The 22314-nt window shown below is 50.7% G+C and overlaps 2 protein-coding genes across 3 annotated transcripts; both read right to left on the bottom strand.

Moving 5' to 3' along the window:
* Positions 1–312: 312 nt before the first annotated feature.
* PPP1R35 (protein phosphatase 1 regulatory subunit 35) lies at positions 313–1448 on the bottom strand. 2 transcript variants are annotated; one of them, XM_081053662.1, is made up of 4 exons: positions 1199–1448; positions 869–1121; positions 652–788; positions 313–545 (listed from the first exon to the last, which is right to left on the bottom strand). In XM_081053662.1, exons 1-4 carry the CDS (start codon positions 1433–1435, stop codon positions 372–374), a joined length of 801 nt encoding a protein of 266 aa, XP_080909788.1. In that variant the 5' UTR covers positions 1436–1448; the 3' UTR covers positions 313–371. The 2 variants fall into 2 exon arrangements, with proteins under 2 accessions (XP_080909788.1, XP_080909787.1); XM_081053661.1 differs by having other exon boundaries at positions 319–587; positions 673–788.
* Positions 1449–17731: 16283 nt separating this feature from the next.
* Positions 17732–21214, bottom strand: SPACDR (sperm acrosome developmental regulator). Its single transcript, XM_081053660.1, has 3 exons — positions 21042–21214; positions 20445–20768; positions 17732–18191 (listed from the first exon to the last, which is right to left on the bottom strand). The coding sequence occupies exons 1-3, from the start codon at positions 21093–21095 to the stop codon at positions 17958–17960; spliced, it is 612 nt and encodes a 203-aa protein (XP_080909786.1). The 5' UTR covers positions 21096–21214; the 3' UTR covers positions 17732–17957.
* Positions 21215–22314: the final 1100 nt, after the last annotated feature.

The raw sequence follows: 22314 nt of genomic DNA, 5'->3' as shown, positions 1-22314 counted from the left end.
TAGCTACCTTGCAGGTTCCTTGAGCTGGGGAATGAGGAAAGGTTTCCCTGAAGTTCACTGTGTGGGCTGAGACCTACATGTTAAAGTGATCAAAGTGGTGCAAAGGAAGAAGCGTGGTGTCTTCAAAAACAAAATGGCAGATGTGACAAGTCGGAACGGTGTGGGGAGGGTATCTAAATCCCTGATTTGGGCAGTTTTCTACTTGTCATTACTGAGTTCTTTAAAAAGGGGCCAAAAATTTGACTTCTTGGCAACTTCCAACCTGAGGTTTGACCCCATCTTAATTTAAGGCTTTCAAGAAGAGTAACATTTGTTAGCAAAACCACTTTATTCTAATAGTTTTAACACAAAAATAACTTGCAATTCCAGGCCTAAGCTTCCCATCGTTTCAGTATCCGATGCATAAGGAAGGTATCCTCTGAAGGGCGGGGCCGGAGTTGGAGCCGGAGAGGGGGCAGACCGTCCAGAGTTAGGTGTGGAGATTCATAAAATAATGTTTCTGGGTCACACAGGATGGTCATGTCTGGCCCTGGCCCAGGTGGCTGCTGTTGGAGTTGGAGCCCAAAGGTTACACACGAGGAAAGAACCTGTGGCGGAAGCAGGAAGAAGTGGGGGGTGGGAGGCGGGAGGGACTCAGGCCAGGTCCCTCACCTTTGGGGGCGGGGCTCGGACCTGCGGCGGCAGGAGCGCCAATTTCTCCTTCAGCGCCGCGTTCAGAACTTGTTCCTCGGGTACCTGCAGGCTCACCAGGTCCCGGAAGAGCAGCCTGCTGCGCGGCACGTTCAGTCCTGAGACCGCAGGGGGAGAGAAGGTGAGCGGCGCCTCTCACACCCACACCCGCGCCCGGCAGGCCGTCGGCCCCCCTCACCCTCAGCCACGCTCTCCTCCAGGCCGCAGCGGGTCTGGAACGACTTTCTCAGCTGTTCCTCCACGGCCTTTGTGGCATCGAATTGACCCGCGGCTGCGGCCCGCGCGGCCTGCAACTCAAGGCTCAGGGCCAGGCTGCTCTGCGGCGCGGGAGCCCCCAGGTCCTGGAGCGCTGCGGGCTTCTCGATTGGTGCAGCGACGGCCGGCAGCAGTTCGCACCGGAGCGGGGAGGGTGGCGCCAGGCGGAAGCGGACCTGGGAGCAGAGAGGGCGGTGAGGAGCTAGGCGGGGGGTCGTCGGCGGGTTGCCAGCGCGGCTTTCAGCCACCTCACCTGCCGCCCCTTGCGGGCCCCGCCCCGCCGCTCCGCCCGCCCCTTCCGCCGCCCCGGGCTGCAGTTCAGCCGCTTGGGGCTCTCCGACCGCGGGCTCGGGCTTAGGCTCAGGTCCAGGCCGGGTTCGGGCACTGGGGCTCCGGGCTCCGGGGAGCGGGGTTCTGGGGGAGACCCCGGGGCCACCATGGCCTCTTCCCCTTCCACCAACTCCAGCTCTGACTCTTCACAGCCCATCATCTCTGCGTGACTGGAGGCCAAGGTCACGGGGCACCGACTCACGACCTCCTCTACCCAGTCCCACCCAGACCGCTACCGGAAACCGTTATCCCCTACCAAAGGGGGGCGGGGAGACGAGCCCTCCCCCCTCTATTGGCGCTCCTAAACGTCATTTCCGTTGACCCACCCCCTCCCCCCTAGCGGGCTTCCGCCCGCAGAGACTCTGCCCCTCCCTTCGGCTGGGGTGTTAGAGCTGAGGTCAGTGGAAGCCGTACGGGTCCCCATCAGTACCAATTTTCCTTTCGAACTGTGTGACTTTGCCTCCTTCCTTTGCCCGCGGAATCTTCATTTGGCTTCTGCTGGAGTCCTGAGTGTCAGTCTTCCCTGTCGGGGTGCCAGATGGGACAGCTTTAGCTTAACTGTCCAGCTTCCCCTCACTGGACCTGCCTACTTCGTGCCTTCACAGCATCTGTATGTCTTCTGTCGCCTCCGAACTCGGACCAGAACTTCCCAGTTTGAGTGTGGGTGGGGCTCACGGACCCCAACCCCGGGCTCCCTCCTGAGACTGGGCGATCGTGGTTTCCCGGGCTTTAACTGCCTCACTCAGCCTGGAGGCCTTTTGTAACTTTTTCCTCTTCGGGGGTCCCGTAAGACACTTATGTCTATAAAAACAGATACTTGTATGTTGAGTATAGTTTTTTTAAAAAGAAGGCCCGATCCCTGGACTGCAGCGCAGAAGACTGGAGCTTTCTCTCCTTTCCCACGTTCCTTAGGGCAGATCCTCCCAATTCTGTGAGCGTGTTTCTTCTTGTTTAAAATGTACTAAATTGGGTTCAGGCCTCTTGAGGCTCTCCCAAAATGTCAACAGATATGTTTGTGTATCACTTTTTAGTTTGAGAGTTTTCACATCCTTTATCTTCCCAAGAAATGCTGTGGAAGATCAGATAGAATGGATAGTGTTGCCCTCATTTTACAAAACAGTTTTCAAGGATCTCAATGGTTAAACACTAGAGGCTTTCCTGCTAAAGTCTGGAATAAGAAAGTATAACCATTCCCTCTACATTTGTGAAAGGGAGTAGGGAGGTACAAATGTAAATAAATACTTATATTTTTAAAAAGTGAAAGTAACTCATTTAAAATTTGTTATAGTTACTATAAATGAAGGGAAAGAGGCTGGACTTTGAATATATTTTGTGCATTTGACTTTGGAAACCTGTATGTTTTATATGATTGTATGATAAAAATTAATTTTTAAAAATCAGTTCCTAAAAGTTGAAAGTAATATGAAAAAAATGAACCTAAATGTATAGCCAGTTGGTGGCCTAACTACACAGAAGGGGACTTTCTGAATGACTTGAAAACTCACTGATTTAACTGTACATCCAAAGATCTATCCTAAGGACAAAACTGCCATTAAAAGAATAAAACTCCTATAAAATCTTAAAGTGTATTTAGTAGTCATATTATTAGGAATAGGTGGAATTGTGATAAAACATAATTATGTTGATTGTACCAGAACTGGAATTTTGTCACAGGAGAAAAGAGATGGAGATCTAAAATCAATGGTGTTTGCAAATTCCCTGTAGTCTTGAATTAAATTAGGAAGTATCTGTATGAACTCATGGTATATTTCAGCTTAAATTAAAAAGTATATCCTAATTCTGTCTACTGAAAAGCCCTTAGAAACAACGATGGACTCAATCAGCACCTTTAGCCCCCAAATATAGTAGCTAATTCCGTACCCCTGGGCATTTCAAAACCTATACACAAATGTTCACAGCAACTTTATTCATAATAGCCCAAAACTGGAAATAACTCAAATGTCCTTCAACAGGTTACAGAGTTAAACAGTGGTACATCTATACCATAGAATACTTACCACTCAGCAATCAAAAGGAACAAACTTGATACACATAACTTGGATGAATTACCAAGTTATACTGAGCAGAAAAAAAAAAAAAAGCCAATCCCAGAAAATTACATGCTGTGTGATTTCATTTACATAACATTTTAGAAGTGACAGAAGTTCAGAAATGGAAGACATTTTTAGCTGTTGCCAAATGTTAGGGACTAGGTGGAAGAAGTAGGAGGGAGGTGGTTGTAGTCAGAAAAGGGCAACCAACACCAGGAATCCTTTGGTCTTGGAATTGTTCATTTCCTTTACTGTCATGGATACAGGAACCTACACAGGTGATAACGTTGTACAGAACTTAATACATACACACAAAAATGAGTACAAAACTGGGAAATGAATAAGATTGGTGGATTGTATGAGTTATCAGTATCCTTGTTGTGATACTATAATAACGTTTTGCAAAATGTTAGTCTTAGTCTGTTTATGCTGTTGTAACAAAGGACCAGAATAATAGACTGGGTAGCTATAGAAAACATTTATCTCTCACAGTTCTGGAGGCTGGGAAGTCCAAGATCAAGGCGCCAGCAGATTCAGTGTCTGGTGAGAACCTGCTTTTTGTTCATAGACAGCTGTGTTCTCACTGTGTCCTCACATGGTAGAAGGGGGAAAGAGAGCTCTCTGGGGTCTCTTTCCATGGCACTAATCAAAGGCCCTACCTCCAAATACCAACACATTGTGGCTTAGGTTTCAACAGACGAATTTTTTGGAGGGGACACATTCAGTCTACAGCAATTACATTGGGGAAAACTAGGGAAAGTGTGTAGTGATCTTTCTGTATTATTTCTTACAACTCCATTATAATCTACAATGATCTCAATAAAAATTTTAATTAAAAGTAATGTTGGGGTTGGCACGAGGGGCAATGTGTGACTATGGGTAGATAGAGGAAACAAGATTAGCCAAATGTGGATGATTGTTGAAGCTGGTGATGGGTACCTGAGGGGTTATATATTTTCTTTACTTTTGTATAGATATATGAACATTTTTATAATAAAAGCTTTTTGTTTTCTAGTTTTTGGTTTTTTGCTTTGGCACACTGGAAGTGTTGGAGGTGAAACTTGAAACTGCCCCTCCCCCCAGGCCTTGACTGTACTAATAGATTTTAAAAAGTCCCTGTAAGAACCCTAGCCACAAATTCAGTAAGCCTAATTCCTCAGCTTTAAAATTTAGCCACTCCCTCTTTCTAGGCCAGGACACAGAGATAAAAAAAACAAGCCATTCTGTTTGCCAGCTTATGCTGTGGGCCTCCAGGAATTGGAAAGTTAACCCAGTGACTTTAAAGAAACAATATGATTGTGAGGCAATGAAGGGTTTCAGTCCTGCCCCACCACTCTTCCTCGGATTTCTTTGGCTGGACCAGGCTGAGAGGCCTGGAATTGCTTTGCCTCTAAAAAAACAACAAAAAAAGAAAGATAGAAAAAAAAAATCCCCCTCTAAGAAGCTACTGATAAGTGAGGAAGACTTCTCTATCCTTAACTTTAGTCTCCTCCTGGCAGTATGTTCTAGAATTATACTCTCTTCTGCAAAGATGGATTCCAATTACATGTCCCACCAAACCACACCCTGAATGAAGTCAGTAAAAGGTGGAAAGGAGGAACCCAGGAGGAGGGAGCAAGGAGAGAAATTGTAAATATGGTCCAGGAACTGAACCCCTCCTACTCTAAGCAAGAGGGGAGAAACAGAAAAGCTACCCTGACCCCATTACCTGAGATTGCCGTGAGGAGTGCTCTTCCCTCCACTTTCCAGGCTGGAGAGGTCCCACCCACTTCTGCATTATCTGCCTTCCAGGGAAGATATGGAAGAGGAGAGAAAAGGGAATGCTGAAGGAAAAAGGAAAGAGGCACAGAAAAGAGCCCCAGGAAGAGGTCACACTTTAGGCTCTTACATTCTGTCTTTATGGGTTAGAACTCACGAGGCTGTGATGTTCTCTGTAGTAATCTGGGCGGGGTATCCCAGACCTGGTTTAGGGAAGGCGAGTCTGGGTCCTGGAAGGGGTCATTCAGGATCATCCCTGAGCTTCTGCTGGGCCAGACACTCTGAGTGGGCTAGGTGGGACAGGAGACAGGACAGGGTCAGAGGTCCTTCCATGGACTATGCAGTTGAGTTGCAGTACGATGCCCCCCATGCAGTGACCCAGAGTGTGGCTGGGGCTGCTGCATAGAGCATCTAGGAAGACCTGCCAGGGTTGAAGGGGCAGGGGAAGAACAAAGGCTCCATCCAGGAAGGCGCCCTCCAACAGGGCCAAGACAAGCCAAAGAAATAAGGCAGCAATCACCTACTACCACCCTCTGCAAACCCCTCCTGCAGGGACCCCGCACTTCCTGTCTCCCCCTCCCAAATTGGCTGCTGCCTATGGGTCAACCCAGAGATACTTCCACACTGTGTTCCTGTCACACAGAGAGTGCTGGAGGATTGGAGTAGCTCACCTTGCACTTCAACGGCTGTGACCCACTCTCCAGCCACACACAGCATGCTTTCCCATCCTACCTAATCTCAAGGTTGGTAAGGTAAACCACCCTGGCAGAAAGCCTGAGCCCACCACTCCTTTCTCCTAATGCAGAAGGAACAGACTGAGATCCACAGAGGAGGGCACAGGTCCAGCTACAGGCCAACATTGAGGCCAAGCCCGTTGGCCTGGCCCCTCCAGCATCAGGAAAGGAGCAGGAGGGCCAGGATGAGACCCCTTAGTTGAGCCTGCAGTGATATGGGATGAGGCCAGCTTCTGGGATAAAGGAGAATTGAGAGTAGAGAACAGAATCAGAAGAAGTTGTCCACAGTCTGGGTGAGGTAGAGGAGAATGAAGAAGGGGAAACTGAATGACACTAGGAAAAGAGAGAAACAGATTTTTAGGGCTGGGGGTATAGAGAATTCAATGGAGCCAGGCTCGGTAAAGGGAGGCGTATTGGACTGAAGGCCTGAGCTTGCTGGGGAAGGGATGTCCTTGGTGTTAATATAGGGAATAGAGGGTTGATGCCAGATGGTTAAGGCCTAAAGGAACCCGAGGAGAAGTTGGTCAGAAACCACTGGAGCTATAAGAAAAGGAATGGAGGCCATGAACAGGGTGGGTGAGGTTAGAGCTATGAACGATATGGCCATAATCCAGGAAGATAGGGCCATGTGTAGGGGGGGATGTAACTACACAGAGGGACATGTAAGCTGCTGACCTTGGGTTGCAGGTCCTGACAGATCTCTCTGCCTGGCAGGGAGTCAATGCCTAAGACCTCAAAAAATGGGATTGTTACTCAACAAGGGTAGACACACAGGAGATGTTGGGGGATCTCAGGGGTGAAGGGTGATTCCATGGTAACTTCTAGATTGGGCAGTGAGGTCTTCCCGCAACCTAGGAGCAGCTGGTAAAGAGAACGATTTGAGTACCTTGGATTCCACTCTCTGCAGTGGCCCTAGGGCCATCCATCAAATGCCAACACCCAGCAGGAAAACACAGGGTGGGAGCAGGCAAGGAGAGGAGGGGGAGAGCTGCAGCTGCCGGGAGGAATGGGAAACTGAGGGAGGGAGAAAGGTGCCAGGTGGGGGTGAGAGGTGCTCCAGGCAAAGAGGACAGATAGGGATTATGGGGGCAGAGATAGGTATTGGGGGCTGGGACATCATGAAGGGACCCCAGACGCTGGCCCATGGTTCATAGTAGAAACCAGCTTGTGCAGCTGGACAGAAATTTGAAGAGGGACCAGGGTCGGGGGTAAAAGAAAAACCTGAGAGGGAACCGAAGCTCTGAGGTCCTACCTTGTTCTGAGGTGAAAGAAGTTCCAAGATGGCAGAGAAGGGAACTTGGCCCACAGCCTGCTGTCTACTGCTGCTGAGGTCATGAGGTCGGGTGGGGTAACAGGACTCTTCTCCCCCAAAACTACTGGGACAGGGGGCCTCAGCCTCCACAGATCACCACCCCCCATCGTCCAAAGAGTGAGCCATCCCTCAAAGCCATTCTCCTGTATCTCGGCCTCTGTTTCTGCCCCCACTGTCTCTACCTCCCCCAGGCTGTTCCCAAGAGATGTCCAGGCACCGGCTTAGCCCTATCCTAGAACCTTGGGTGATCAATGCAGAGGGGACCCTAGGGCTTATGAGAAAACTGACCCAGGGTCATCAGCTGGTAGTTACAGAGCCCAGGGCACCTGCCTTTTTGTGGTGCTCCACCCTTCCTCCCCCCACACCACCTCTGCCATTTCTGCTCAGGCAGGAGGGACCATGTTCCCCAGCACGGCATCTGCCACAGAAAGAGAAAATAAGTGTTTGTCAAATAAGAGAAAAGTAACTCTTTTCTGATTATAAACAGTTTCTGACAGTTTGGGATTTGATTAATGTGGTGATTTTTAAAAAAAAGAAATTGGCCAAAAATTCTTTGACACTCCTTCCATTGAGAAGTGGGAGCCAATGTCCCCTCCCCTTAAATTCGAGCAGGATTGTGACTCAAGTGCACCCTCACTGAAGCAACTCTGCCGTTTTCTACAGGCCACGCCCCACGCACCTCATGCCCCCCAGCTGGGAGCTACAGTGAGAGAGGGCACATGGAGAGGGCCAGCCAGAGGGTAGCCCTGCATAGAATCCTCCTAAGAGCTGGGTCGCCTCCTTTTGTTGTGTAAATTAAGCAACTCCTGATAAGCACCATATTTCATCCTGTGCCCTGGCTGCCACGGAGCTCAATGCTACAGTTTGGACCAAACTGCGATAAATAACCTTGGCCTAGGTTTTTAACATGTTTCTCTTCTTCTAGACTTAAAGAAAGAAAAATGAACATAACACCTATATCACGGGATTGCTGGGAGGATTACAAGACGACATTTAACAACTTTCAGAACCTACTGTATGCTAGGCATTGTGCTAGCTGCTTGAAACAAAACTCTGTGCCTATTATTCCCATTTTGCAGACGAGGAAATGTATCTATAAACAAAGAGGCCAAGTGATTTGCTCAAAGTCCCACAGCAAGTACGTATAATAGGACCACATGCTAGTGCACTTTTCATAGATTTAAAAGAACGCGTGTGTGAAAGCATCTAAAGCAACAATGGTTTCCTTCCATCTTTGAGCTCTCGCAGCCCATCTGAACACTCTTCAGCGGGGTCACTTCTCAACCATCAGTTTACCCCCTCAATTGCGAACTGACAAGGTGAGGGATTGTGGTGAATCACCTTTAAAAGCACCTGGCACTCAGTAAATGTTTGTTGAGGGAACAAAAACCACACCACTCTATTCCATGACTTGTTTTAAAGGCTCCTTCATTCATCCCACAAATACCTACTGAGCACCTGGTCTGAACATCTAGGCACTGCAGTAGGTCCTCCATGGACATCGTTAAATCCCACCAGTCACCATAAGTTGCTGTAGGTCCTATTATCCACAGTTTTTCAATGAGGAGTGTAAAACTGGTTCTCAGACTCCAGCATGCATCCGACTCTCCCAGAGTTAATTAAACACAGAATGCTGTGCTCCACCTCAGTCTCTGGTTCAGTGGATATTACCTGAGAAATTACATTTCTAATAAGCTCCCAGATGCTGCAGATGCTGCTGGCCCCTGGTCCACACTGGTAAGTAGTGATGTCTCAGTCAACTCCCACGTCTGTCTGACTGTCCAGCCTCTAATCCACAATGCCTAGTGCTTTCTAACCTGGGGGGAGGGGGGCAGGTGGCATGAAATAGTGTTTGTTTGCACAAACACTATTTGGGATACATAACTGGCGGAGAAATTCAGACGTCCCCTCCAGTCCTTCCTGCCACACCCCTCCACACCCCCACTCTCCTTTCTGGAGGCTCCTGAGAGTTTGGCCTAGAGCTGGTCCTAGGACGGCTCCTATTTCTCATCTTCTTTCCTCAGTGTCCCCCAGGATGTCGCCCACACCATCACCTTGGCAGCATCCCCATCCCTGGGGGGCTGGGATTGAAGACCCCAAGGTAGGAAGGATTTGGTCATAAGGACCATCTAGTCTTGAGAGGGTCTCCAGACTCCAGAAAGTTACCAAGGGAAAAGGGTGAAGGCAGGAAAAGAAAGGGTGGGAGGTGGGAGACAGGTGGAGTGTTGGAGGTACCAGGGAGGGAAGCCTGGTGCTGGGATTATAGAGGAATGACTGGGGTCCCTCCGTGGGGAAAGGGAAGGCGAGCTATGTCAGGAAGGGTAGGGGTATTTAGCAGGAGGTCCTGTTGTGTGGAGAAGTTGATGGGGAGGGTTTATGTCCAGCCATGCCCAACCAGTAGCCTCTGTCATCTTAAGGTCCAGTGGTGGTCACACAGCTGGTCACCAATTACACTCAGCAAGTGTTGGGTTGCCGTGTCAACTAGCAACATGCTCACAAAACTGAGGCCTTAGACACAGAGTTTTAGGAGACAGAAACCTAGGCTGCTAGCAGAGTCCTAGGAATCGGCCTAGCCCCCTCCCACAATTACTTCCCCCACCAAACAGTGTCAGTCCTCCAACCTGAGAAAAAACCCCAAACACCCAGTACTCTTCCTATTGGCATCCCAGGCCTAGGAAAACAAAGGGCTGAGCAAAGGGTTGAGGCTGGTTGGTTCTGGGATGGAGGAACAGAGGGAACTGCAGGTGGGGCCTGGGTAGCCCAGCAGGAAGTGAACTTGGTGGAGAAAGAAGCCTTTCCACACCAGTGTGCTGTGACCACAGAGGGGTCTGTGTACACAGAGAACACATCTTCAGTTGCAGGTCCAAAGTCTGCTCCTGGCGACAGAGAGAGGGGGACTAGGGACTCACATCCCACAGAGGACTGAGACTGGGGCCCCAGCAAAACCATCTCTCTCTTTACCTCAGTCTCCTCATCTGTAAAATAGGGGAACGTTGGGACAGGAACCTTATATTAGATCTCCAAGCAGCTTCTGTTCCAGACAGTATAGAGAGCCAACATCCCCTCTCCCAACACACTTCAGTCCTTTGCCACCACCCAGGGGCTGATCCCCTCCCCTTGGCACCTCATGAGGCCAGCCCCTTCCTCCCCCCTACCCAAGACTCCCACTTCTCCCCAAGACTCCAGCATCCCCCCTCCCAATTGGCTAAGGCATCCTCCCACCCAGCCCCCACCAGCCTCACTCCCAGCCATTAGCAGCAGCTCCTCAGGATAACTAGGTAGAGATAGCATGCCCATAATTGTCAGGCCCAGCAGGCACCACAGGAAGCAGCTGGGTTTCCTGATGCAGCTTAAACGTGGTGGGTCTCGGGTCAAGGATGCTGGACAGCAACTGCTCTTTGGCAGTAGGAAAAAAGCACAAAATGGGTGCAATGAGAGCTGGAGGTGTGGAGCAGGTCAGACCCCCTGCCAGGAGTGAGTTCTGTGCTTTGAGAGTCAACCAATGAGTGAGGAACTGGTGTAAGAAGGATACAGGCTCAAATGGAGGAATGGGAGAGTTGTGGGAGCCCCACCATGGCCTGGAGATAAGCCAGGACATTTGGGCCCGACCAGGGTTCCCCAATGGGATCAACTTCTCCTCTCCGTTTTCCATCTTCAGGCCAAGGGTCCCAGCCGAGGGTGTTCCCCCACCTGATTGCAGCCTAGTTTTCCCTCCCCTTCTCCATTTCCAGGAGACTGGCTCTCCATGTCCTCTTCCTACTCCCCTCCAGACCCCAGGCCAGCCTCCACCACCCCACTTCCAAATTTATCTTTGCCCCACTTGGTGCTAAAAGCACTCGTGCAGTGAGCTTGATGCTCCAGAGACCAGGTTAATCCTCTCCAGATGCCCTCCTCCCATCCCCAAATCTGCAGGGTGCCCAGTGTGGTTCCAAGACATGGAGAATGCCTCCCCTCAGCCCTGTAGTATCAGGTTAGAGGGCCAATATAGGCTGGCTCATAGGGTTCATCCACCTCGCCTGTACACCCCAGGAACTGTGTCTCATCTTGCTCACAAGACACTCTTACCTGCAAGGGAATGGGGAAGGGGTAGTTATGACCTGGCAGACAAGGTGACCACACACACACACACACACACACACACACACAATACAGGGCCCACTGAGCCGTGTCACAAGATGTCATAGGGCACTATCACTCCACCAAAGGAAATTAGGTACCCTAAGCCAGGCTCTGTGAAGACCTTGTTGATCCTGTAGGAAGCCAATCAGGGCACAAGATATAACTGCCAGGGAAAGAAAGAAATGTGGGGAGATGTCTGCAAGGACAGCAGGCCAGCCCAGAAGACGACTTTGTGCGAGTTAGAAAAATATGCCCCTTCCTCAAAGCCCTTTACTGCCATCTGGTGGGAAATGGCCCTAAGGGTTCCACACATCTGTCCACGATGGAGCCGTGCAGTGCACAACACAACCTGCACAACGTTAAGGAGTGACTCTGAGGGATATAGAAGGCGGCTCCAAGAGAAAGAAGGAAGGACCCTGTGTCCAATCGAGGAGGTGGCGAAAGCAGTGGTGAATGACAAGGACTCCAGGCTAGCCGTCCTGTGTCTACTCTCACATCACTAACTGGGGAATTGGGGGAATAATGGAATCCCTCTAAGCCACAATGTACTGACTTGGAAAATGGGGGTGATGGCCTTAGGGCCTAAGGGACGGCCTACCCTTAGGACTAAATGACAGATGGAGGCAAAGCTTGCTGGTTATGAAGTGCCCCAGTGATGGACGCGGCAACAAGAACAACGGCTGATTCAGAGAGAGGGGAAGAGGCAGAGAAAGAGGCCAGCTGTTCCTGGCCAGCAGCCAGGGTTTCACTAACTTGTTGAGTTGATTTAACTAGCAATTAACTGTCCCATGGAACCAGTGTCACCAACGGCCGATGGCCCACTACAGTAGGCCGATCCTGAGTGTTTAAGGGTGATGGGCAGGGGTTCCTCCATCAGCTAATGTTGTCGGAACCGCGGGGATGTGTGCGGTTCAGGGGGGCTCACACAAGCATGCCTCCCTGTCGGGGACGCCACCAGCAGTCCCTGCACTTCCACCGCGGCTTTCCCCCCTCCCCCGCCCCGAGGCCGCTGCGAGCTCCCAATCCGGGCCCAGACAGGCACGGCGGGAGGGCGTTCGTGCACTGCAGCGCCACCTGGAGCTTGGGACCGCTAGGTGACAGGTCGTCCAGGTACCCTAGCTTTACGGCCGACCCACTGGGCCTTCCCGCGTTACTACCTGACCCCAACAGATCCCACCCCCGGGCTTCTGTGGGTTTGCACCCACCAGACAAGGTGGGAGATCAAACTAGACCGAGGGCGGAGGCGGGAGAGACCACGCCTCCCAGAGGCCCCGCCCCTTCCGGCGGTGCGGACAGGGTCTTGACTGACGGATGATGTCACTACGGGGTTGGGCAGGTGTCCAGGTCCGGCACGCACTCCATGCATTGTGTACCCTTCTTTCCCCTTCCTCAATGATCCTTGAGTAAAGTTTAAATTCCTTCCTTCTCCAGCCTTAGATCCCCTGCCCACCCAAGGGGAGCCCTCATCCTCCAGGCCTGAGCCTTCAACGACCTGGAAGTGCCTTCCACGACCTTCCTTACTCCAGGGCAGCGGATGGAACAGGGTGCCCCATGAAACTCATCTCAGGTTAAAATATAGATTCCTTTCAAGCCAGTAATCTGTTTTGTGTTTTTTTTAAATTGGGGAATATTGGGGAACAATGTGTTTCTCCAGGGCCCATCAGCTCCAAGCCTTTGTTCTTCAAAGCATTGCCCTTCAATGTGGAGGGCGCAGCTCAGCTCCAAGTCCAGTCACCGTTTTCAATCTTAGTTGCAGGGGGCGCAGCCCACCATCCCATGTGGGAATTGAACCAACAACCTTGTGGTTGAGAGCTCGCGCTCTAACCAACTGAGCCATCCAGCTGCCCCAGGAATCTGTATTTTTAACAAGCTTCCAGATGATTCTGATGTGTCCTAGGCTTCAGAATCTGACAGTCCGCATTCCCATGCAAAGTGGCAGTGGTTCTCAAACTGAAACAGGTTTGTCAAAACAGATGGCTGGGCCCCATGCCCAGAGTTTCTGATTCAGTGAGCGTGGGGCAGGTCTGACAGTTGCACTGCTACCAGTCTCGGGGATGCTGATGCTGCTGGTCCAGAACCACTTCTTTAATAATACATGTAGCAGAAGAGCTATTCACCTGTTGCCAGTTCGCTGGGTACCAAGTCCTGTGCAAGGCACTTTAGAGTCATACAGCTGTGTGAAACAAATATTTAACCATATTTTCTGGATAAAGAGAACAAGATTCAGACAGGTTAACTCACTTGCTCAACGTCACAGAGCCAGGAAAGATAGAATTTGAACCCAAGTCTTTCTGAACCCAAAGCCTAGGCTGGCCCCACCTCCTATGCACTGCTGGTTATCACCTCCCAAGGGCTTGGCTTGTTTCTACAATTCACCAGACACTCCCTGGAGCCTGAGAAGGTGCAGGATAAGGTTTTGAAGCCCCCCTCCCACACTGCCATGGGATCAGGGGGTCTGACTTTGTTGGGTGCCAAGTGGATGAGGCGCAAGGGGAGGGAGGGACATGAGTAGAAAGGAGATCTGGTTCCAGGGCTGGGACTTTGTCTCTGAGTTCAAAGGCTTAAACCAAGAATGTTTTACCTGGGTCAACTCTCTCCATGGAAGCTTTGGACTGATAGGAGGCAGGGATGAAGGAAGTTGGGATCACCATGTGACCCCAACCCTGAAAAGTATGTAGTGGATAAAGAGAGCACAGGACCTTCGCCAGAACCCCTGGAAGCTGGCAGGGAGCTGAGCAATCAGTGGTTCAACCCAGCATTTTATTTGAAGAGTCGGAGGACCAGTGAAGGGGAAGTGACTCACCCAAATGTGGCAGCAAAGGGGTAACAATATTGCAACCAGGTCTCTCTGTCAAGTGTTCTTCCTGCCACCCACCGAAAATGCATTCTTTATCACTTTCTAAGTGGCATTCATTCCCTCCACAAGACAGTTGGTCCCACACACTAGACAAAGGTTTGCTTTCTGGTTCATTCAGTACTATTTTAGGCCGTGGGGTAGTAGCAGTCTACTGAGTCTGTATTGTGCCAGGTATCATCTTCCTGATCCTCATAACAACCCTGTGATAAGGTACTGCTACTGTCCCCATTGTACAGATGAGGAACTGAGGCTCAGAGAGGCTAACCAATGCACGTACCCAAGGTTACCCATGCAGGAAATATGAGCTTAAACCACTTCCTATGCTCTTAGCTACTGCATCTCATTGCTGCCTTCCAAGTATATGGGTAAGAAAGTAAATATAATTTCAGATACTGTTAAGTACTATGGAAAAATAAAGCATGGAGAGAGATGGAAGACAGTGAGTGTCTCCTGATGTCTAGGTTATGTGGTCAGGGAAAGAGTACTCAAATATGTCCAGAATGGCAAGGATCCCACCATGCTAAGAGCTGAGAGAAGGGCATTTTATGTATTTATGTATTTGTGTATTTATGTATTTATTTATTTATTTTTGAGAAGGGCATTTTTGACAAAGGGAACTGTTGGATTTTTTTTCATGGACAATGGAAAGCCATTGGAAGGTTTAAGCAGGGGAGTGACATGTTTTGCTGTGTGATGAATAGTTTGTAGGAGAATCCCAGGGGAAAAGCAGGACAAAGATTAGACATTTTCAGCAAATCTGACGATGATGGGGGAGGAAGGGAAAGGGTCAGGACTGTAAGAGATCCAGGGCATCTGGGACCAGTCCTCTCATTTTGCTCCCCACATTGCTAGAGCCCCCCTCACTAATAGGATGGGTAAGTTTTTAAAATAAAGAAGGACCTCTGGTTCCAGCTGGGCCCATCCATAGCCCTACCACTTCTGCCTCATGGAGTCAAGTGGCTTCAGTGGAAGGGAAGTGCCTGGAGTCCAATGGAGACCGGAGGGGATTTTTGCTCCAGACTGTCATCAGGAGACAGATTTCCCCAGGGGTCACCTTGTCCCCCTTTGCTCTCTACTAGGAGAGGACTGGGGTGGGTAAGAATTTTCCTCCCTAAATCTCCATCTCAGGAGATCCACATGCTTTCCTTCCAAATGGAAAGTTCCTTCTTAGGTTCCACCACAGGCTTTCTAGAGGGCTCTGGGCTGGATTTTGGACCTTCCCCTTCCGTTCCTACCCCTTTCTCTCCCACAAGTTTCCTGCCCCCACTTGGCCAATCCCAGACAAGGCTCCATCACGCCTGGGGAGAAAAAGAGGGGTGGGAGGTGCAGCAGCTACCTCGGTTGCTGGCTAAACTCATCTTCTTCCTTCCCCACTCCCACTCCCAAGACACTAAAGAAACCAAAGGAAAATGAGAGCAATGTTCCTTCCCATAAGCCCACAGCCTCAAGCCCAGATTGGTTCCTGGTCCTGTAGCTACTCATAAGGCTGTTTACCAGTGACCTTCAGGGACCCAACCTTCACCAAACCCTTCCCTAACCTCTGTTAAAATCTTAGGTCCCTGGGCCGGCCTGGTAGCTCAGGCGGTTGGAGCTCCGTGCTCCTAACTCCGAAGGCTGCCGGTTCGATTCCCACATGTTCCAGTGGGCTCTCAACCACAAGGTTGCCAATTCGACTCCTCGAGTCCCGCAAGGGATGGTGGGCTGTGCCCCCTGCAACTAACAATGGCAACTGGACCTGGAGCTGAGCTGCACCCTCCACAACTAAGACTGAAAGGACAATAACTTGATGGAAAAAAGTCCTGGAAGTACACACTGTTCCCCAATAAAAGTCCTGTTCCCCTTCCCCAAAAAAAACCTTAAAAAATAATCTTAGGTTCCCAATTGGAAGACAGGAAGAGGAGCCCATCTCTAAGAACTTGGAGGGACTTAAACAGTGGATCTTAAGACACTGGGATCTAATAGCGAGGAACTATTCCAAAGCCCTGGGACCCATTACCTGTTCAGCCCCAGAACAGTTCCTGGCACATAACGGAGATGTGATGAATAATTAATTGGTGATTGAAAGCCCTAGAAATGAGCCACTGCATTATCAGTCTGTTTTGAAAACAGGCTGAAAACAGGCTTTGACTTCAGGCCAAACTCAGGACTAATTCCCAGCAAAGCCACCCCATTCATGTGGTCAATACTTGCAATGTTACATGTATGTGGGCAAACATGTAACATGTTCTGTGTGAGCTGGACTCATTAGTTGGATGAATGAAAACATGACCATCCCTCCGTTTTCTCTAAAAAATAAAAGCAATAACACTTCATCATAGAGCTGCTGTGAGAATTACTTAGAATGAGACATAAAAATAGTCACAGTAGGTTCTTAATAAGTGGTGGGTGATACCACTATGGCTGTAAATATGAAAGTGCAGTGGACCATTACAGGCTCAGGGTAGCAGAGCTGTAGGGCCACGCAGCCCAGTGCTGCTGCTCCGGATTCTTGGGGGAAAAGGCCTCCTGGATTCCCTGCAAGTGGGCTCCAACTCTTCCAGAGATGGGGAGGGGGGAGGGGGCGGTGCTGGTGGTGCTGACTTTTCTAGTGAAGCGGACCTTTCCAGTGCTCCTCACTACCCCCTTAGCTTTGCTCAGGCGCACCGCCACCTACTCATAACCACTGCGTGAGCAAGACCCAGGAGCACGACCATAGGCATCCTCTCCCCGTGTCCTTCACCCCGGCCTCTGCTGCCATCCCTTCCTCCTTCCCCATGCCACCCCAAGCCCTGTAAACCTGAAGTCCCCAAATTCTGCTGTTTTGTGAAATATCCCTGCTTTTCCTTCGGGAGCCACCACTGCGGCTTCGCATGGCCCCGCAAGAGGGCAGGCTAAAACGGAGAGGGGACTTGCGGCTCCACGGTTCCCAGTCGTGTTGCCCTCCATCCCCAACCTCCTTCCAAATCGCCATAAACTCCTGCGGGGCACCTCCGCCAGCGGCGCCAGGCAGACATCCCTCCCTCCCCGGCTGCAGCACGAACCGTCCACTGGCCAGGACTGGCGGCCATCGCCCCGCCCCCGTCCGCAGTCCCCAGGGCCCCCGGCCAGCGCCGCTGCCAGGAACCCTGGGAGGTGTAGTTTTTTGGCAGCTCCCGGCAAGGCCGTGTCCAGCAGGGCTTGAGTACCTTCCCCACAGACTTACATCCCGCTGTCGCCATGTGCGTCTTCCGACCCACTGGCCCTCGCCGTGGAGAGCCCAAGAGCGCCAGAGACCGGGCCGTGGGCTGGCTGCTGGAGGTAGGCAGTTTCCAGCAGGGCCTCTGTAGGGCCTTGGACAAGTCCCATTAACCTCTGCAACAGGCTGTCTTGCAGGATTGCGAGGGAGCACAGGCTCAAGACCGGACATGCAGCATGTCTTCAATAAACGTGTGGACTGTTATGTTACTGTCCTGGCAGAGTTGCTACAGGCAGTTAAATCCCTAGAAGTGTGTGTGGATCCAGAGCCAGATCCACTGCGCCTCACACCCCCCTAGGCCCAGCAGTTACTCCCACACATATTTGTGCCAACAGCTCAGATGCCGCTCCCTGTTCCACCCAAGTTCCCCTCATAGACTCTGGCCATCCACAAACACACTCTACACCTACTCAGAAATAGCTGATATTTATTTCCCAACATTTTGATAATTTACAAATTGAATAAACAGAATGAAGGGGACTGTATGGGTCCCTAGGCCTGACCCTGGGCTCCTGATGTGAGGTGACAGTATGAAAACATATCCTCACCCACAACTCCCGGTCTACTGCCCTAACCTCTCCTATCAACCTTACCTAAGAGTGAGGTGGGGGGCTTTCTGATGAAGTGGGGCTCCCCCCTAGAGAGGACTCCGCGCATCCTGTTTCAGGCCCTGAACTGTGTCAGGCGGGGGGCAAGTGTGGGCCCAGATGTGGCGCCTTCTGCACCTCTCTTGCCTGCGGGCCAGCTGCTGCAGTTGTTTCCGAATGGACCACAGCACCAGGTACACTTCCCGCAGCATCTCAGCCTCCGGGGACTGCAAAGGGGACCAGGCCCTCATTTGGGAGGTAACTGAGGTAGAACTCACAGATGACTGAAAGAGAGAAGATGTGCACATGTAAATAGCTTGGTTTAGGGAGAAACTGCTGGTGGGACCACCTGCAGTTAAACAGCCCAGGTTTTTAATTCCACCTCCTTCATCAGGCCTCTGCTCAGGCACTGCCTCCTCCAGGAAGCCTTCTCGAGCTGCATTAGGTGTTCGTCTCTGACCTTGTGTTTGCCTCATCATACCATGTTTCATCACTATTTATTCTGCAGATTCGTGTTTTCAATACCAGAACAAAAGCTCCTGGAAGACAGGGACCACATCTGACCCCCCTTTGAGTCCCCACTAGTATTTCATGGAAAATGTGCTAAAATGAAAAAGGACCTCTATAACCAGCCAGAGCTCCCTCCTTGACCTCCAGGTCTGTATATTCCACTATCTCTTAGACATCTCCCTGCAGATGTCTTACTGACATCTCAGCTCATCTTGTCCCAAAATCTACAGTCTGCCCTTGCTCCATTACTGTACCCCCAGTGAATGGCTGCCGCCTGCTCTGACTTCTGTCTCTCCCAATGCCCTCACCATCAGCCAATCGACCACCTGGAGGAACAATTCTACCTCTTAAACATCACTCTAACCCATTAACTTGTTCTACCTGATGCCTCTCCTCCAGTCCAGAATCTCCTTTCCTCTTAGCCTGGACTGCAACACCTCCAATGAATCTTCCTGCCTCTCTCATTTTGTCCCCTTCTGACGCTCCTCCACAGGGCAGCCAGGCGAACTGTTGTGTGTGTTTTTAATTAGTGCCATAATACTTCAAGGACAAAATTAATTGATTTGGTAGTGATCTATGCATTTCCCCTTTTTAAATTAAGTTTTTGACTTTGAGATATTGTAGTTTCACATGTAGTTGTGAGAAATAATGGAGTTCTTACATATCCTTTATCCAAGTTCCCTCAATAGTAAAATCTAGTACAATATCAGTTAGGATATTGACATCAACACAATCCACTGAAGTTACTCACATTTCCTCAGCTTTACTTGTCCGTGTGTGTGTGTGTGTGTGTGTGTGTGTGTGTGTGTGTGTGTGTTTAATTCTACTCAATTTTATATCATATGTGTATAGGCTCATGTATCCAATTACCATGTAAAGATACAGGAGATATGCAAGGATTCCTCATGTTGTCCTTTTATAACAAACCCACCTCTCCCACCCCACCTCTGCAGTTCCTGGCAACCACTAAACCACTACTCAGTTCTCTATTTCTATAATTTTGGTATTTTAAGCATGGTACGTCATATAAATGGAATCACACAGTATATAACATTTTGGGATTGGTAATTTTCACTCAGCATAATTCCCTTTTGATTCATCTAAGTTGATGAATCCATAGTTTGTTACTTTTTATGGCTGAGAAGTATTCCATGACACAGATATATCACAGTTTAAACCATTCACCCATTGAAGGACATTTTGGTTCCTTTTGGCTGTTACAAATAAAGCCGCTGTAAATATTCACGTACAGATTTTTGTGTGAACATAAAATTTCATTCATTCATTAGGATAAACGCCCAAGAGCACAACTGCTGTGTCATATGATAATCGCATGTTTAGTGTTATAAGAAACTACCAAACTGTTTTCCAGAGTGGCCGTACCGTTTTATGTTCCCACCAGCAATGTAGGAGTGCAGGTGAGTTCTCTAAATCAAAATCTGATTGTGTCACTCCTCCACCCAAATGTCTGCAAGGGTTCCTATCGCTCTTAGGGTCAGACTCAAACCCTACAACTGGCCACCCACCCTGCCTTGTACTAGCTGGCCCTCAGCTCCAGGGTCGCTTTACTCTGACCCATACACCTTGGGCCAGCCCTCCACACATTGCTCTTTCTTCATGGAACGGAACCTTCCTTCCACTCCTACCACCTTTCCCTAACCAACCCCCACCCTGCTTCAAGCCAAGCTAAATCCTTTAGGTCTCAGCTTCACCCCTTTTGTCAGGAAGGCCTTCCTTGACTTCCCAGGCCCAGACGAGGTGCCTCTCTCCTGGGCTCCCACAGACCCCTGTGCCTCCTATGTCACACCCCTAAGATACTGACCCAACAATGCCTATAGTCTTGTCGATAGGCCCCTTAGTTTGGATAAATCTTGTTCACCATGTATCCTCGGAGCCTGCCTCAGTGCCTAGCACTTAATAGAGGCACAGAAAATAAATTTTGAACAAGTAAAATGGTGGGAGGAATGAGTCATGGGGGATGGCGAGAGTGGGAGGGCTGTTGGGGACAAGGGGGATATGGTACTGACCTTCCAGCTGCACATTTGCCAGCCGGACTGCAGAGCCGAGACCATGAGCATTGAGACAGACTTGACGGCCGTCCCGGGCAGCTGCAGCAGTGACCGGCCCCTATGGCCCAGCTCCACCTTAGCCCCGTCTGTTGTCTTGGCCAACATGCAGGGATCAGCCGCTTTGGGGGACACTTCCATTTTGGAGGCCTTAGCCTCTTTGTAGGGCTCAACCAACTTGAAAGTTTCAACCGTGCTGGGAGCCTTCTCTACCTTCAATGCACTTTTTTTGGAGTCAGGGTATTCCAAGACAGTTGACTTAGTTTTGTGTTTCCAGAATAAAACCTAAGAACCAAGACAGGGAGAGGAAGGATAGGAGATAGGGCCAGAGCGGAGACAAATTCAGAAGGGAAGGCACAGAGGGGATGGGACAGTGTGTCCCGGCCTTCTCCCTGGCTGTTCTACCCCTCACATACTCCCTTCCCTGTCTTGTTTGGCCACAGGATGCCAGGAGGGGTGGGAGCCCAGGTAGGAGGCGTGTTTCTGCGACCTAGAGGTCACCAGCCAGCATCTCCCATCCCAGCATGGCATGAGCAAGGGGCCGTCTCTGAAACTCACCCAGTAAGTAAACTTTCGCCACATCCATTGGAAGAACCTCATGACTACAGCCATTTCTCCCAATACACGAGCCCCAAGTAGGAGGCAGAACCAGCATTTGGTACAGTGGAGGGGGGAGACGGCGATAGAACAGGCTGCAGGCCAGTGGCTACCACCTAAGGGGTCTCTCAGGAACTTCAAGCACAGCAGTGAAGAAAGAAATAGAGAATCCAGTGGGAAAGCTCACCCTGACGACTCATCCTAGGCCTTTCCTCCCCTCCCTGGGACAGGGAGAGGAGTCAAAGTGGATGAGAACCCAAGCGGAGGGAGAGTTCTAGCCCATTGTGAGAGCCTGGCTGGCCTTGACCCCAACCCCCGAAGCCCTTCCAGGACCCCCGAGGCAATCCTGGCACACTCAGCCCTCTTTCCCCCAAATCCAGGGAAGGGGAACTAACATTTATGGAGCACCTGGTACTCACTGGGCATTTCCCGTGTATGATGTCCTGTAATTCTCATAGCAGCCTTCAGGTAGGTATCTTTGTCAGTGCCATTTTACCCATGAGGAAGCTGAGATTCAGAAAAACCAAAGAACCTTCCCAAGGTCATAAATCTAGGGAGCTATAAGGATGGAATCCACCCTGGGTTGGCCTCCAGTATCCAGCTCTCCACTGGTTCCCTCTAGTCTGGGGTCAGAGTCCTCTTGAGGCAGAGACTGCTGTTTTCACTTCTTCCCCACTAGATGGGGTCCTTTTCCCTACCTGGTCTTCTGCCTGGGACAGGAGCCGAGCCCAGGCTGTTAGGGAGGGGCCTACTCACCCACAGGGCCAGGTCCTCAGCCAGCTGGGGGTGGAAGCCACGGAGGCTGCCGGCCAGACCTGGCGAGGGCACTGTGTGCCCGGGGAGCCTGGCCCACACCCAGCGCTGAGACAAGAGGCCCATTCAGGGCCCCCTGCCCCGCCCCCAAGCAGCCACCCGGATCCAGCCCGCAGAGGGGACACGCTGGGAAGCCGGGGGTGGATCCTGCACAATCACCAAAGGCCTCATTGTTTCCCTGTTTCCCCCCTAGCACGTGGGTGGATGCCCCCCTCCCCCTCCCCTCCCTCTGCCTCGCCTTGCCTGCCCCTTCCCAGGACCCTGCAGGCCACTGGCTCCCTCTCCCCTCATCTCTTTTGACCACTCATGTCTAAGCCACATTAAACCTCCCCAGTTTGGGCAAGGTCACCAAGGGAGCCCACAGCCTCGGTCTTTCTCCCACAAGTAGAAACTGCCAGTGCAGGGCCCCCGGTCTGGACAC

The sequence above is a fragment of the Rhinolophus hipposideros genome (assembly GCF_964194185.1).
Source record: "Rhinolophus hipposideros genome assembly, chromosome: 7".
NCBI classification, from domain to species: Eukaryota; Metazoa; Chordata; class Mammalia; order Chiroptera; family Rhinolophidae; genus Rhinolophus; species Rhinolophus hipposideros.
The sequence above is the reverse complement of the archived record's forward strand: the minus strand, read 5'-3'. Positions and strand labels throughout refer to the sequence as shown.